Genomic DNA, 18,611 nt, shown 5'->3' with positions numbered 1-18,611 from the left:
CGGTTGCAGTCTGCTATTGGCTGATCTTTCTCTGGTGGAAGTTTTCCCTCTACTCTGATTTTCAACGCTGTTTGGTTTCCTGAAACTGACTGATGTGATTTTAGAATAAAGAGAGGAGGAAGAACAGAGAAGATAATACCGTATTTCCTCTAATAGTGGCCGGTAGTCAATTAAAAGCCGGGTCTCCGATAATGTCCGGTCGACACGAACAAATACAGGCCGGGGGATACCGGTAAACTCCTGGTGCCTGTTATATAATGTAACTGTAGTTTGTAGTAACGTACAAGTGCCACAAGATGGCAGTATGTCACAAGACGGCTCGGCCGGTGGAAGTCTCTGGAGCGTGCCGTCGTCGATTACCGTAATTATCGGTAATGCGTCGCGGTAACAAAAAAACGGCTACCTAACGAACCCCAACAGAAGCAGATCAGAAAACAAGGAGGCTTCGTACTAAAATATGAGCAAATATACTTATCAAACAGAGGGAATTAGAAATAAAGGCCTGTCTCTAATATAAGCCTGCTTCCAATAAAGGCCTGGTGCCCTCTGCAGCTGAGGGAAATAAAGGCCTGGGCCAATATTAGAAGAAATACAGTAAATAATGTAATGAATTACTGCTGTCAGGCAGTGATGAGTAGTTATTTTGAAATGAGTCATGAGAGATACATTACTTTTTAATGAGCACAACACTGGTGGAAACACAACTTAAAGTACATCGACACAACCGTAACCCGGTGGTTCATCTCTTTATCCTGTTGATCTCACTGTTTTTTCTCTCTCTCCTGTTTATCTCTGAGTTTCTCGGGTCAAGCTCCGATTCAGTCCAGCATGGAATAAACATACAGCAGTTTGTGTCTGAAAGAGCAACAGATAGACCTCGAAAAAGTGAGAAAAAGATAAATAATGAGAGAAAAGAGGGAGAGAGCAGGAGAAATGACAGAGGAATAGAAATGGAAAGAAGAAGAAGAAGAAGAATGAATTCAGTGAAAAAAAGAAAGAGAGAGAGGGGAAATGTGGTGGAAGGAAAAATGGAAAAAAAAATAGAGAATTAGAAAGATTGGTGAGTGAACTCAGTACTGGAAAACGAGACGCCATCAAGGTCGATGTGACCGGTGTCAAGAGAGAGACGGTCAACATGTCTCTCTGTTCCCTCTCATTTCCCCTTCAGTTCCCTGCAGTTCAGTAACACACACTCTCACACACACACACACACACTTGTCGCCTTGTCATCTTGTTCACGCTTTTATCCAAACAGCCTCACAGGACAAAGAGTGAATATATTTGAACTTCATGAATAATAACAACAGCATGGCTGCAGTGGGAGTTGAACCACTAACCCTGACAGTGTGAGTGCCTTGCTCTACACAGGGAGCTAAAGAGGGAAATGAACACAGACTGGGTTTTACTCTACAAACATTTCTTGGAGGCAGAAATAATCTGATTCGTTGAGTAAATAAAATGATGAATAATAATAAATATTTGCAGCCTACTTGAACAAAAGACCATTTTTGAATGTAAACCAGCATTTCTACATAGCTTCCTCGAAAACAAACATTAGGCCAAACCAAAATGGATGAAGTTTTATTCTAGTAGTAGGTTTGATGTCATGTCAGTGTCATGTGGACTTTTATTTTGGTATGGTTTGATGTCATGTTTGATGTCATTTGGATTTTTATTTTGGTAAACACAATTGTACAAAATAAAATTTAACTTGATGCTTTGAAAACTTGAAAAAATCTTTCATTAAAAACACTGAAGTGACAAAACAAGGTGAAAACGAGACAGAGAGAGAGAGAGAGAGAGAGAGAGAGAGAGAAAGAGGGGGATATATGATGAGCGAATGAGAAAAACATGGAGGCAGAGAAAGATAAAACAAGGAGAGAGAGAGCGAGGCTAACTGCATCTGATAATGCATCTTCCCATTGTAATTGGAGTTTGATTAATTAGACTGAACACTGCTCGCTAATGGATGTATGAGGCACACACACACACACACACACACACACACACACACACACACACAGGGCACAGACTAATCAATACAGGCATATTAAGGAAGTATCGATTAAGGAAATTAAACTTTTAATTAACGAGCACTGCGGCCCTCTGTCCCCCGGCTCCAGACGCAGATCGAACCCACAGCCTTAACCCAAATTATATTTATGTTCCCATCAATATCACATCCAAACAGCGCTGTTAAGCACACAGCATATTTACGCTCTTATCAATAACACATTTGTGCTTTTCTGGGATGTGTACAGCATGTTTACGCTTTCATCAATACCGGCTAGTTCAGTAATTACAATTAAATGTAAAAAGAAAAGCCGGGGAGCAAAAGACATTCAACATAAATTACATCCAATCCAATAATTAGCAAACATGTAAAATCTAACGATGAGCTACATATACTTAAATAATTATGGTGCAGGAGTGATTAGTCTACATATAATCAATGAATTACTGTACATGGAATCCAACATTTACCCTGCATGGAAACTCTTCTAATTAGTGCACCTGCAATCAAGTAATTACACCATACATACAGTGTAATTAGATAATTAGTGTGCATGTAATCCAGTAATTAAGGTAAACAAAGTCCAATAATTACCTTACACATGAGTCAAATAATTAGTATACACATAATCAAATGGTTATGGTTAATAAAATCCAACTATATTACTATACAAATCCTGCATATAAAATAATCAGTGTTTATATTATTCAATATTTATTGTAATCCAACAGCTACCACAGTCAGTCTCAAGTCTTGAGGCACAAGTCCAAGTCAAGTCCATGTCATTAATGTCAAGTCTCAAGTCTAAATGTAGAACAGCAAGTCAAGTCAGAACAAATCAAGAGTCCAGTATCAATTTAATATCTTAAAGAAAACTAAATATCTAGGACTTTTCAATGCAATATGGTTTTAATAGGATAAAAACTTGGTAAGAGCATCATGAGTTTGATTTCTATAATCAGTTTCAACTTCAATAAATTCAATCATTCCATACAAATTCAGAAAACAGAATTTCAATTCAGTCGTCTGCTGGAACAAATCTCATCACTTTCAATCTAAGTCATTTACACAAACACAAGATCTCAAGTCAAGACTTTAGAAACCTTTTCAAGTCATCAGAGTACAAGTCAGAGTCGAGTCCCAAGTCAGCAGAACCCAAGTCAAGTCAAGTCTCAAGTCTTCTCTTCATGGATCAAGTCAAGACTCAAGGAATTCAAATTGCGACTCGAGTCCAAGTCATGTGACTCGAGTCTCCACCTGTGGTTCACATATAATCAAATAAATACGGGACATGAAATCCAGTAATTACCCTGCATGTACAATTATATAATTACTGTCCACAAAACCACTTAATAAAATGAAATATCGATGTTTAAATGTGAATTCCATACTAACACAATAACTTCTAATGCAGTTTTTCTTCTTCGCTGCTTTTCTGTCAGTTTTTAATTAGTTTTCTTGTTCCCTCTTTTCTTTACTACCTGCATACACAGATCTAAAACGCTTAGTCTTGTAAAATATATGCACACTCTGTCACTCACACACACACACACAGTGTTTCATCAGTGTGTGTGTGTGTGTGTGTGTGTGTGTGTGTGTGTGTGTTAATCAGTGTTTGTGTACATGAACACCTCTGCACTGATCCCAGACTCTAATCAGTGATGTCATCAAGATGTACAGCCTCCACTCAGACTTAAAGGTGAACTTGACATTTAAAGGGCGATCGACAGCTGGCTCCCTCTCTCTCCCTCTCTCTCCCCCCCCCCCCCCCCCCCTCTCTCTCTCCCCCCCTCTCTCCAGATTTTCCTCTTAACTGCAGGTTCGCTGGACTAATGTCACATTCATTTGTACTTTTTTCTGACGCCCGACTTGCAAGCATTCATCTGCTTTTTTGGTCGGAAATAGAAACAAAAAATTAAATAAAAAACAGAGGCGATTAAGCATAATATTTTCTAGAGCAGTGGTTCCCAACCCAGTCCTCAAGGACCCCCTTTTCCTGCAAGTTTTTATTCCATCTTTACTCTTGCACGCCTGATCCCACTGGGGCCTACACACTTTCATGCTGCTCTGTTCAGGTAGATCTGTCTCTACCAATCAGCATTACACCTTAACTGGATCAGGTGCGCAAGAGTAGAGCTGGAACCAATACTTGCAGGAAAAGGGGTCCTTGAGGACTGGGTTGGGAAACACTGTTCTAGAGGACATTCAGGTGATGTCACCCCCCTTCTGGCGGCCATCTTGGGGTCCTCAGCTCTGTGAACAGCTGACTGTGTTTCTGTCGTCTCAACAGAATTGAACAGACGGTTAATTTCTGTCTGTTTCTGACTGAACTGATCATTTCATCACTGATCCATCTGATTGATTTAGTGTTTAGATAATGTCAGCTTGTTAGCTAGCTAACCATAGCATCTGGTCAGCTAACCATCACTGTCTTGTTGTTAACACATCTGATTAGCACACTAGCTAACGTAGCTAGTAGCAGCTAGCGTTAGCATGTTGACATTAACATCAGTGTGTTTGCTGGCTAGTTAGCTAGCTAACAGTTTGTTCAGGTTAACTGAGCTGACTCTTCTCAAGCTACAACTCTTCATGTTTTGGAGTAGAGACTAGGGCTAAAGACAAGACAGTTTACTGTGTCACAGTAAGCTACATTTGGAAACAAATCCACCTTATCACACTATTCACTTTTACTGAGAACGTTACTGAATGGATCTACAGCCACACCACAACAAGCTGACTCAGCTGCTCTTCTTTTTCTAGCCCATTTGTTATAGATTCAGATATTATCTGCACACAGACAGTTCTCCAGTGTTCCTACATGTTGGCACCAGACATGGTGGACAGATTTGTGACACAACTGCAAAGCCTCTTGTTAGACCTGCTAGCAGAGGCGACAGACATACGAGGAACATTCAGCTTCACATTTTGGTGTCTGGGCGACACACAGCAGCGTCTGAATAGTTTGTCAGCCATGCTGAGGCCGCTACATCACAACTCAATTCACATACCATCTATAATCTCAGTGTCCCTGTCTTCAGTGCCTGATTCAGGGTTCCTGCGGTGTAAACTCATATATCCAATAATCCCAACATTTTATGAATGCAAAGTTAGGCAAGAGATAGCTGCACTGTAGTCTCTATTTTGGAGAGGGATTATTTCTATTGTTCCCGTTTTAAAGTAATGAGGGAGTGTTGGATTCCAGTGAGTCTGTTCAGTTCAGATTTACAGTCGTGCCACACCAGAAAAGTCAGTTCAAAGTCATTTCTGGCTGCAATTTGCATCATCCAGCGTCTCCCTCAAATATATATATATATAATATATATAGCAGAGGCTCAGCAGCCTGCTGAATTTATGAGTGCCTCCATTAATAGCAGAAAAATTCATTAATTTTTTTCTTCCTAAATCTCAGACAACCTTCAGAAAAAAATACACAGTGGCTTCAGTTCCGCCAGTTGTCAAGTGATTTTTTCTTGTTTCTTGACCTATCCTATGATATTTTTAGACAAATTCTCGCACTGGCAGATAATCTTGCTGGTTTCAGTAAATTTCACTTGATTCATGCCAATATGACTTCTTTCAAGAAATCATCATAAAACAAGAGAGAGAGACAAGAAACTTTCTCCAAAACAATTTGTTATGTACATTCTCCTGAAAAAGTCAAATTTGAAACCGGTTTAATTATCTGCCAGTGCAGTGAGATGATTTTTTCAAAATCCTAAAATAAGCTTGATAAGTTTGGATACAAGATACAATAACTTAACAAGTTTGTCAGTTTTAGCAGTGTGGTTAGATTTTCCTGATGAATCACTGTCTGAATTTAACTGCTGGCTGTGTGAAAACAAACAACAAACCCCATCATGTCACTTCACAGAGGAGAGAGTTGGATGTTTTACAGACTGCAGGAAACAGGAGAGCAGAGCGAGTGTTCTATTAGAGATACTGGACCGCAACTTTCACCAGCCTCCATGACGTACTGTCCCGCAAATATGATGTCATTTGTTGTTGTTCATTTGCGCATTCGGGTCGCTTCACAGTCGGTCGGTTCATACTGATGTCAGATAAGACATGTGGTTCTCAACGTGGGGTCCAGGGACCACCAGGGGTCCTTGAGCAAACTGATGAATTGTTAAACTTCAGCATTATTTAATTTACAAGAAGTTAACACAATTAGAGAATGCAGAAGAATGACTGTTCTGATCATAGTTTCTCTGAGTTTCTATCTGAAAATAAAAATATTCTCAGATTTGGGTCTGAGGGACAGCATCTCATCAAATGGTGGTCTGTGGCTCTAATGTGGACTAAATTAGGGTCCTTGATATGAAAAAGGTTGCATCGCTGAGATATTAGACAAAAAAAATCAGATCTGTGCGAAAAATCGAAATTGAGCACTAAAACCTGCAGTGTGAACGAGTCGATGAAAGTCCTCACAAGTGCAGTGATACAAAGCAGGGTCGGTCCAGTCATGAACATTCAGAGAGGATTCATGTTCAGTTCAGCTCCTGCAGTTGCAGCGTGAATGTGAATGTCGCTTAGCTGTACGGAAACATTATAAATCAAAATATTATGAATCAAATAAAAGACAGTTCAACAAGTCATTGAATAGAACATTGAACATAACATTGAACATAACATTGAATATATCTAATCTCTCACATCATCTACAAATATATTGGAAATCTCATTTTGGATCAAAACTCTTCAAATCCAAATCAAACTCTAGTTGTCTGGAGCCTCTATCAGACTACAATACCCAGTGAGCAACAAGAGAGAAACACTGTGGAATGAAACTCGGCTCTGCTCTGTTACAGTAAACAGCTGAGCATGTAGGAGAACTGGTCTGACAAAGCTCCGCCCCTTACCTGACTCACCTGAAACAAACCAGGAAACAGAGTTTATTATTGTTCCACTCCTCACTGATAAGAGACACACAAACTGAGAGACAGACGATAAGATTCACCTTCCGACCAAACCCACCACTTCCACTGAGGGAGGACAGCTACAGGAGGGAATACTGGGAATACTGGGAATACTGGAATATTGGAATACTGGAATACTGGGAATACTGACACTTCAACCTGCTGCTGACTGCACACACTGAACATGAGTTTAAGAAGAAATACGACTCAAAGTCAAAGTAACTTTCAGGGAACATTCTAGCGGAGGGAGTGGTGCCACGACTGACTGACTGACTGACTTCTTTTTTGAGCGGTCTGTCTGGTGACTTTTCAGCTTCACTCAGAGAGAAAATGTCTTCCATATCAGAGGAGGATTTCTCCTGTCCTGTCTGCCATGACATCTTTAAAGATCCTGTCGTCCTGTCATGTAGCCACAGCTACTGTAAAGCCTGTCTGCAGAGCTGGTGGACAGAGAAACAAATACAAGAGTGTCCAGTTTGTAAGAGAAGATCTTCAAAGAATTATCCACCTTGTAACTTGGCGTTAAAGAACCTGTGTGAGGCTTTCTTACTGGAGAGAGATCAGAGAGCTTCAGCAGGATCTGAGCTTCTCTGCAGTCTGCACTCTGAGAAACTCAAGCTCTTCTGTCTGGACCATCAGCAGCCAGTGTGTGTTGTCTGTCTGCATTCAGAAACACACACCAACCACAGAATCAGACCCATCGATGAAGCTGCACTGGATCACAAGGAGGAACTTCAGGAATCACTGAAGCCATTAAAGGAGAAACTGAAGCTCTTTAATGAAGTTAAAGGAAACTGTGATCAAACAGCAGAACACATTAAGGTCCAGGCCCGACACACAGAGAGGCAGATTAAGGAGGAGTTTAAGAAGCTTCACCAGTTTCTACAAGAGGAAGAGGAGGCCAGGATCTCTGCACTGAGGGAGGAAGAGGAGCAGAAGAGTCAGACGATGGAGGAGAAGATTGAGGGTCTGAGCAGAGAGATAGCAGCTCTTTCAGACACAGTCAGAGCCATAGAGAAGGAGCTGAGAGCTGAAGACGTCTCGTTCCTGCAGAACTACAAGGCTACAGTGGAAAGAGTCCAGCGCCCCCTGCTGGAGGATCCACAGCTGGTCTCAGGAGCTCTGATAGACGAGGCCAAACACCTGGGCAACCTGAGCTTCACAGTCTGGGACAAGATGAAGGAGATGGTCTCCTACACTCCTGTGATTCTGGACCTAAACACTGCTGATCCAGAACTCATCCTGTCTGAAGATCTGACCAGTGTGAGATGGGAAGAGAGACAGAAGCTTCCTGAAAGCCCAGAGAGGATGGACTACTACTTCTCTGTCCTGGGATCTGAGGGCTTTAACTCAGGAACTCACAGCTGGGATGTTGAGGTTGGAGACAATACAGACTGGAGTCTGGGTGTGTTAGCAGAGTCTGTCCAAAGGAAGGGACACATACAGTCTGGATTATGGAGAATATGGTTCAATGATGGTGAATACGGTGCAGTCTCTCCACTAGATCTAATCACTGTTCTCCCAGTGATGAAGAAGCTCCAGAGGATCAGACTGCATCTGGACTGGAACATAGGAAAGCTGTCATTCTCTGAACCTGATACTAACACACACATACACACCTTCACACACACTTTCACTGACAGACTGTTTCCATACATTTACACTAGGAAAGATTTCTCTCTGAAGATTTTACCAGTGAAGGTCTCTGTAACTGTGGAGCAGCACAGTTAGAGATGATGATGATGATGATGATGGTCGTGATAATGATGATGATGATGATGATGATGATGATGATGATGATGAGGTCATGTAAAAAGCCATCCATTTATGTAATGGGAATACTTCTCATTTTAAGGATTCATTATATAAACATTATATATAATCATCTCTCTAATCTGTAATGTCATCAACATGTGCCCATGTTGTCCCGATGATGATGTAGTTGTCATGGTGATGTGGACGACATCTATAACAACAACAAACAACACAAATATACAAACAACATAAAAACATTAAAGGAAATCTCAAAGTACACAAACAAAGGAAACAAAATAAAATGAATAAATATTGAAATAATCTATAATATTCAAATAAATAAAAATAGTTTTGCATTACGTCAAAGTAGACGGGTCCTATTCTGTTAAAGTGAATCTTCTCTATATTTAGACTGCAGGTAAATATTTGGGAAAATAAATCAGATCCTCATAGTTTGTCGTTCAACATCTCCAACATCCAGACCATCCTGTCTGTAAAAGAGTTTTCATTTTGTCAACCGAGGACTTCAGTTATCTAGAGTCCTTTAAAAAGTACCATCATTTTAATTCTGCATGATATATCAGTTTGTCACTTTATTTAAAAGGTGGAGATTTCATTTTGGATTCAGACTTCATGTAATGTTGGTGATTTAGGAATTGAAACTTTCTCTACTGTTGCTCTCATTGTGAGTCACTCTGCAGAAGAAAATCAACTGAATAATCAAAATGTAAATTTCTGATTATGTTGTTAGCACTGTAATCTTGTACCTACTGTGATTTACTGCTGGATAACTTTGCATGTAAAACCAATAAAGAATGAAGTTAAGAGGGAAATGTGTTCAGATTTCCTGACTGTAATTTCAGCAGCGTTGTCATCATGTCTAGATTCTGCTGACTCAGAGATCCTACTGAGCATGTGCTAAAACAGCAGGACTTAAAGCTACAACTAAAAAATACATATTCAAAGTGTTTTTTTTGGACTTGTGTGATGTTGAAGCTGTGGGGAAAATGCTTTCTGGGCGGCAGGTGAATTTTAGGTTGCAGTACCAACGTCGGCCACCAGGCCAAACTGGCAGCAAGACTTAGACCAGCAGAGCTAAGCAGTGCTAATGTCTTTACCAACCCGTTCTCATTCCCTACTCGTCCTATGTTGACTCTTTGTCAAATCCCTTGGCGTTGCTATAACAACGCTAAAGATACCCTTCTGCATCTGTATAGGACACACCGGGTGTTCCATAGACTCCATGGTAAAGCCTCTCGCGGAAGTATTTCTTTGCTTGAGCTCTTTGGTGCTAATATTAATTTTAAAAAATGGTTAGAATGGCTATAGATCAATTTCGAGGCCAAATGAAAAAAAAAAATCGCTTGCATTTACCATTTGATGTCACCTGTGAGATAAATAAATACATTTGGCTCATAACCTATATAACAAGTTATTTCAGTGGCATCTCAATAAACTCCAGAAAATATACCACTTTATAACGACTGTATTGTTACATCTACTTTACAATAAGCACAGTTTAAATAGAAGAACGCAGTCGGGAGTTAACATTTCTAAGCGTTGCATAATCCATTTCGTCATTCAACATACCTCTTTCTGCCCGTGAAACAGAGCTGATGAAATCGCTGCAAAATAACACCAACAAAAGCATATTTTATCCTCTTATAACATCAACCTGTTGGTTCAGATTGTATTGCATCTTTCTAATATTGAGCAGTTTTCCTTTACACAACCGCAACCTTCCACCCAGAAAAACCACAGTTTGCACTGTTCAGCACTACACAATAAAAACCCTGATGTGTGGGTTTTGTAGTTTCATTGTTGTTTCTCCCATAGTGGATGTTGTAAACATGGAATTGACATTGTTATTGGGGTATTTGTGGATGGAAAAGAACAAATATTTTGTCAGATCTCAGCCATCTTAAAGGGAAGCAGGAGTATTTCAGAAAATATTGCATTTCAACCCATCTCAGTGCCGTCTGCCATCAGTAACCCCACTCCCATGAAAGTGCAGCTCAATAGCTTTCTAGAGAAGTTGACCCCATGTCTCTAGCCCCTTGTGTTGCTGCATAATAAGCCTTCAAAAGTAGCCTGGGGTCAGAGTTCAAAGGGCAATATTGCAGTACAGGAACCACTCATGTTCTTCATATTGATATATGTTACTCTTCAGGTCAACGCCTGTCCAAAAATGTATTTAATGTTGTCCATGACAAAGTAAAATTTTCACCTCTGGCCCGCCCCAGCCTCTTTCAGGTGTAGTTTCTGAGACCCTGTGAGACTCCAGCCTGGATAAAATCAAGTGAGCTTCTTAAAATAATCCCAATTTGGGATGTTGCTGAAAAGCAAATATATATTAACCACATAGGTAACAACTTGCTATAATGAGGAGTGTAACAGTTAAGCAGAGGTGGGTCAGATTACTTTGAAATGCACTGAATACAAACAACATGGCAATATTAGTAATCAGTTACACAATACACTTTTTAGCAACAACCCAAGTTGGAATATTATTTTAAGAAACTCACTGATCTGAGGCCATGCATAGTAAATGTAACAAATGTTATTTTCAGGATAAAACCACTTTAGATTTACCATCTCATTTTCAAGGGGGTCCAGACAAAAGACAAAATAATATATACATATATATATATATATATATATATATATATATATATATACACAACATAAGATACAACACATTATGTAACAAGACATGACATGGTTATAGTTACAATTAGACTAATTATAAAAGGACAAAAACAAACACACACACTCACGCACAATGCACACCAAGAAATCTAGACACCCACACCCGTATTATAACAACAGTAAAGTGACAGTTAACAGGAGCAGTCTGTGAGTGGTAAGAGCATTTTAAATGAACCTAAATACTGCAGAGATTTCAGAGAAGTTGGTAGGTTGTTCCAGTCTCTTTTTTCTAATTCAAGTGGATTTTTTGGGACATGAAAAAGGAGATGATGATTATGTCTAAGAAAATAATTAGAATTAGAATTTTGTGGGATGAGTAGCTCTTGTAAATAAATAGGGTAGTTGAAATTAATACATTTGAAAAGAAACTGCTACCAGTGCATCTGTCGTCTATTTTCGAGAGAAAGCCATTGCAGTTGATTGTACATTATACAGTGGTGAGTTTGCAAGTGACAACTGAGAATACATCTGCATAAACTATTAAATATGACTTCTAAATTTACCAAATCAGTTTTTGAAGCATTTTGATATACAATGTCTCCATAGTCAAGAACAGACAATAACAACTTGGATTCCAGCTTCTTTTTTACATTCATGGTAAAACAGTTCTTTGATCTGTAAAACACCAATGGAACAGTGAATCTTTTTACATAGATAATCAATGTGCGTGTGAGTCAATCCCTAGCCCCAGATATTTTACACAATCAACCTTAGTGAGTAGTGCACCATCAGATGTAAAAATAGAAAAATTATTAGTAGCAGATTTAAGCCTTTGCCTTGTACCAAACAGCATGATGTAAGAATTTGTCTGATTAAGAACTAGTCTATTTGTAATAAACCAGTTTTGTGTCAGGTCAAAGTCTGGCTGGAGAGAAGCAATAATCTGTAATGTATTTGAACTGGCAGCATAGATTACTGTATCATCTGCATATAAATGGATATATGAGGTTTTGCATAATAATGGGAGTTCATTAATAAAAATTGAAAAGAGAAGGGGTCCCAAAATAGAGCCTTGTGGAACACCTTTATTAATATCAAGAAGATCAGACTGATGCCCTTCAATAAACACACACTGCTTCCTACCACTAAGATATGCATTGAACCAGGTCAGGACATTCTGAGCAAGTCCAATGTTTTTCAATTTTTGTAATACTATATGATGATCCACCAAGTCAAAAGCCTTGCATAAATAAAAAAAAATTGCACCTGTTAATTTGCCTCGGTCAGAGGAGGAGGATGTCATCACTATTTTCAATAGTGCTGTAGTGGTGGCATGATTGGGTCTAAAACCAGATTGAAAAGATGATAATGTATCATGTTCTGTAAGATAACTGAATAATTGAGTATATATTAACTTTTCAAAAACTTTTGCAATTGTACAGATAATGGATATGGGTCTATAATTGTTAAGGTCAAGAGAGTTACCGCCATTATGTAAAGGAGTCTCTCTCGCATGTTCCCAAACATGTGGTATCTCACCAGTGGACAAAGAGAGGTTAAACAAGTCTGCTAGGGGGTACATCAATACATGGGCAGCCCATTTGATAAATTTACAGAACAGATAGCACTTCAGTTGGTTTGATTTTCCTGAAGCTTAAGTTATTCATGCTCTGGTGTTGAATATAATTAGAAGTATGGTGGTTAATTTCACAAGAAGTCTGCATTGAGCTGATGGAAGTGAAATGTTGATTGAAGACATCAGCAATATCTGAAGGTTCTTGAATGATGCAATCTTTGAACATCACCTGATTAATTGACTGTTTGCCAGATTTATTGAGAAGGTCATTTGCTTTTCTCCAGAACTGTCTTGGGTTTTTAAAGTGTTTGGAAAGACTGTCGACATAATAAGCGGCTTGTGCATTTCTAGTTTTAGTTTTGCTTGTGTTTCTTAGCTATGTATAAACTTCCCAATCTAATGGGTCCCTATTTTTTCTAAATTTAGTCCAGGCTAAATCACGCTGTCTGAACAGATTTATCAAATCAGAATTAACCCAAGGTAGATGTCTACCTTTGACTTTAATTGTTTTCCAGGGTGCATGTTTGTTGCAGATATTTATAAATTCAGAAGGCAGATAGTCCCAAGCATCCTGAATAGTTGGTATTATTTTATATCTATACCAATTTAAACCAATTAGGTCTTCAATAAAAGAGTCTATATTGATATTTTTGCACTGTCTAATTTTTATGAACTTTGGAGGTAACTAATTTTCCATATACAGTAGATTATAGAGCGATCACTGACACAGTCAGACAGTATGCCAGTTTTCAAAATCCTCTCAGGATGTGTGGTTAGGATCCAATCTAACAATTTATGATTGAGGGTTTTGTGATTGAGTCTTGTAGGCTCATTCAATAGCTGAGTAAAATTCAGATTTTCAAGTGAACATCTGTCTTTCAAGGAGGAATTGTCCAACCAGTTTTTTGTCACCAAGGATTATCCATTAATTTGATCATTCAATAGAATTTATAGTGGCTGTGATACAATTGATTGAATTTGCAGGTGCACTTGGGGGTCTATAAATATCTCCAATCATAATAGATTTATTTTAATTTAGAATAGTCTTAACAAATAATGCCTCAAAATGTAATGGTTCAATCTTAGGCAAAATATGTTCAGACAGCAAGGTATCAGCAACATAAACAGCAACTCCACCACCTCTGGTGCCTCTATCTTTTCTGAATAAAACATACGTTTCTAGCGCTATTTCTTTGTCAGAGATTGATTTGGTTAACCATGTTTCAGAGAGTGTGATGATGTTTGGCTTATGGGCCTCTACCCACGCTCTGAATAAGTCTATTTTTGGAAGCAGGCTCCTAATATTGACATGTACAATCTTTAGACCTTTACAATTATTCATATCTGCAAGGCATAGGAGTCAAGCATTTGTGGTTCAACTGATATAAATCTGAAAAGACATTCGAAGAAAAGACAAAACATACAAGCATACACACCAGTAATTCTTCACCCCACCATTCACAGACCCCCCACCCCCCCGATGTCAACATGAAGTTGGAGAGAGAGAGAGAGAGAGAGAGAGAGAGAGAGAGAGAGAGAGAGCTATGAAAGCAAAAAAAGGAAAGAAATGTAGTGCACATGAAAAAGTAGGCCTATGCATTTGAATGATCAACAAGGCAACAAGGATCAACAAGAAGTGTGTTTTTTTTAATTTATATTGTTGTTGTTTCTTTTTTTTTTTGTTAGTCTTTATCCTTTCAGAAGAGCCAGGGTGTGGTGGTGGGGTTTCAGAATAGCTGTCCTTCAATGTAAAGTTTATCAACCACCAGAGTATTTTCCGCCATTCATTTATTTCTCTGGGGAACTGGTCGTTGATGCCGAAAGTTGGTCTTTCAGCTCGCGTCCCTTGGTCTTTACGAGTTCCTTCTTTTGGAAATGTTCAAATTTAGCGATCATGGGACAGGGTCTGTTTTCCATGCGGGGTCCGAGTCGGTGTACGCGGTGAAATGTTATTTTGTTGACGGTTTCTGACGGGAGTTTCAAAGCAGTGTGCATGATGTTTTTGACCATGGTTTCTGGATTATCGGTTGTGCTTTCATGGATTCCAGAAAAAATGAGATTGTCGCGCATGTTTCTGGTTTGACTGTCGAGGACTGTCTCTTTCAGTGTTTTGTTTTCTTTTTTGATTATGTCCATCTGAGAAGCGAGTATTTCCACGGAGTGTTTGAGTTCAGTATTGTCTCTCTGGAGCTCGCCTATTTGCTGGTGAGTGAACTCTAAACTTGTTCTTAAGTCTTTAATCTCCTGATGGAGCATGCCAAGAACATCCAGTGTTTTATTTATAGATTCGAGCACACTGACCTGTATGTCGGTGGTGTTCAGGTCGTCTGTGTCGGTGGATGAGTCCGTTTTTTTCCTTTTAGCCGGGTTGCTGGTCTGGTTGTCCAGGTTCTTGTTTTCCTCCTCCATTGCGCACTTGTAGCGTTGTGTTGTCCTGTGTTTATTTGGAAAAAGTCCGGTGGTGTCCAAAAAAGTTATAAATCTTTTGGTTGGCATTTAGCAGAAGTGTAGAATCAGATCTAGCAACCAGGCGCCACCATGTTAAATCTCAAATCTCACCGGCGTGGTCTCGCGATCTCACAGCATCTCACTCGATAAAGGTCATGACCATATCCATCTGATTATCAACTCATCAGCCCATGGTAAGGATAAGCCACAAATCAGCTGTGGAGACTGCCACCTACAAGCTCATAACAGTGTCATCTTCAGAGATATATGTAGGAAAATTAGGGGAAATCTGTGTGTGTGTGTGTGTGTTATTTAAACTATGAGTGGTTTATTTGCATAATAATAATCCAGTAGAGGCTGAATCACTGCCATTTGTCATTCATTGACGTTCATTTGTGTTTGTCCTTGGTGTCTGATTGACTGACAGCGCAGTCAATCAAACACACACACACACACACCACACACACACACACACACACACACACTTGAAAGCAGGAGTATTGTATCCTCACAGACTGAGGAAGGTAAAAAGAAAGTGATGATTTCATCATTTTCTAAAGAGACGGAGTGTGAAGTTTCCTTCCTGTTTGGAGTCTGAATCAAAACCAACGAGCTTCAAACACACACATCCTGTCTGGAGGGGGGGGGGGGGGGGGGGAGCTAGAGAGAGAGAGAGAGCAAGAGAGAGAGGGGGGGTTGGGGGGAGAGAGAGAGAGAGAGAGAGAGAAAGGGGGGGTTGGGGGGAGAGAGAGAGAGAGAGAGAGAGAAAGGGGGGGTTGGGGGGAGAGAGAGAGAGAGAGAGAGAGCAAGAGAGAGAGTGAGAAGGAGAGAGAGAGAGAGACTGCCCCCTTCAAGAGAAAAAGTTTAAGACACACAGAACAGACCAATCAGAATATCGGAGAGAGAGAAAGTTTCTGCAAAACTTCAAGTTCAGAAAGGAAGGAAGGAAGGAAGGAAAGAAAAATATAGCGTGGCATTAAAGTAACACACTTCACCGCTCTGGACTGTGAACAAAATCTAATGGAAACACAAACTGCAGTGGAGAAAACAACCTGATGTCACACAAAAACATGAAATGAATATGAACATGAATATGAACGACTCGTTGACACCATATTCCGTGTTGGTGAGACGTAAAGTGTTAAAACTCTGTTTTCCCAGCAGGAAGTGGTTCCCTGAAGGAGGCACGACTGTAAACAGGCAGCAGAGTCTCAGTGACAGTCAGGGTGTTGCAGGGGCGGACTTAGTGATTTGGGGGCCCTAGGCAAAGGCAAGCATGGGCCCCTGACTCCCCTGAATCCCAACCCTCTCCCTTTTTAATCCATCCTTTCTACATATTACCATCAAGTTGGGGCTGAGAAAACTATGCATGCAAGGGCACTTTTTGTTGTTTTTCTGCCCCATTTGTGCAGCTTGCTTTTTTGTTTTGGGTGTTTCTTCTCTCTCAGCTACTGATGCAGTGGAAAGAAAAATTTGCTTAAGTACCGAAATAGGAACAAAATAGTCGACAAGTAGCAAAATCGCACTAGAAGTGGAATAACCAAATATAGCCGGACTGATCAGGGTGGGTGACCATGACTGAAGATTGAAATAATCTATTGTAACAAAAAGTACATTTATTTTATATTGATTAAAAATAAGTTTGCATTAGTTCTATTCTTGTCTTTTTTGGGGGCCCTCTGGCTGCCGGGGCCCCAGGCAGAGTTTGACTTCAGTGACGGAGACCGGAGTTCAATTCCTAGTTTGAAGGAAGGAAATTTCTACCAAAACTGTAATCTTAATTTTTCTTATTTAACCGATTTAAGCCTTTCACTAACCTCAACCAAGTTGTTTTAGTTTCCTAAACCGAACCGCTCGGTCAACCTGCAGCTGAGAATGTCGTGTCTGATTAATGTTTTTATCACAGAATCCAGTTCATGGTTGGAGGAATGTAATTTTCACATAATTTGTGTCTTCAGATCAGACTCAGACTCAGATTCAGACTACTTTATTGCCCATTAAATTCACATAGAATGGAAATTCGTCTTTGGCACTGGCATAAAAGACAACACACACCATACACAACAATACACAATAATTATACACTGAACAAAAATATAAACGCAACACTTTTGCTTTTGCTCCCATTTTTCATGAGTTGAAATAAAAGATCTAAGACTCTTTCTATGCACACAAAAGGCTTATTTCTCTCAAATTGTGTTCACAAATTTGTTTAAATCCGTGTTAGTGAGCACTTCTCCTTCCACCTGACCACTCTAAAATGTGCAGTTTTTACACAGATTTAAACAAATTTGTGAACAAAATTTGAGAGAAATAAGCCTTTTGTGTGCATAGAAAAAGTCTTAGATCCTTTATTTCAACTCATGAAAAATGGGAGCAAAAACAAAAGTGTTGTGTTTATATTTTTGTTCATTATACATTAAGGTAGGGTAGAATCTTAAAGTGACTGAGTGGAAAGTGGCAGTAGTAAAAGTGATGAGTGGGTTGTTCTTCCACTGGCTTGTAAGTCTGTTCTAACCATCACAACAATGCAGAATACACAGCAGTACAGCGTAGATCTGGGTTTCAGAGTTCGTGCTCATTTCACGTTTAAAAAAAATTTGTCGTTCCAACATCTAGGCTGATCAGACTTCTTCTTCTTCTTCTTCTTCTTCTTCTTCTTCTTCTTCTTCTTCTTCTTCTTCTACTGTTAAACCGCTGGAATCACGCTCTGATCGCCGTCTTCTTATTGTTTTATTATCGGTTCATTTTATCTCCGCTGTTTTTCTATTGGGTTTAGAAAAGCGCTCCGTCAATAAAGTTTATTGTTGTTTATTATTTGAAGGTAAAATAAAAGTTTAGTCGGCAGGAAGACACAGTGAGGCCACACACACACACACACACACACACACACACACACACACACAGAGAAAATGAGCTGAAAAGAGTGAAAAGACAACAGAGAACAAAAACTAAAAACAAACCGCTGAACTGTCGTGTTCAGGAAGTGATTCTTCTTCTGTCAGTCTGACGAGACAGTTTCTTCAGCGGTGTTGTTGTTTTTTTTCCCACGAGGCCGTTTGGCTGTCACTGTTTCTCCGACACCATTCTGAAGGTGATAATTGCCTTAGACACACGCACACACACACACACACACACACACACACACACTGTAAAGCCAGAAGCTCACTGGAAGCGGCCAGTGGTGGATGAAGTACTCTAATCCTTTACTTAAGTAAAAGTACCAATACAGCAATGTAAAAATACTCCATTA

The 18,611-nt window shown here is 39.5% G+C and overlaps 1 protein-coding gene across 1 annotated transcript; it reads left to right on the top strand.

The window, feature by feature from the left end:
* The first annotated feature begins 7,260 nt into the window (after window positions 1-7,260).
* LOC139655480 (E3 ubiquitin-protein ligase TRIM39-like) lies at window positions 7,261-8,661 on the top strand. Its single transcript, XM_071532901.1, has one exon. It carries the CDS (start codon window positions 7,261-7,263, stop codon window positions 8,659-8,661), a length of 1,401 nt encoding a protein of 466 aa, XP_071389002.1.
* Window positions 8,662-18,611: the final 9,950 nt, after the last annotated feature.

This window comes from Centroberyx affinis, unplaced genomic scaffold (assembly GCF_046629955.1).
Source record: "Centroberyx affinis isolate AG114_WGS23_722 - 3 ecotype Tasmania unplaced genomic scaffold, CSIRO-AGI_Caff_v1 ptg002273l_1, whole genome shotgun sequence".
NCBI lineage: Eukaryota > Metazoa > Chordata > Actinopteri > Beryciformes > Berycidae > Centroberyx > Centroberyx affinis.
Note: the sequence above shows the minus strand (reverse complement) of the source record. Positions and strands in the feature narration are given on the sequence as shown.

Excerpts from the sequence above, each read along its gene's own strand:
- LOC139655480 (XM_071532901.1), top strand. The coding sequence starts at position 7,261 with ATGTCTTCCATATCAGAGGAGGATTTCTCCTGTCCTGTCTGCCATGAC.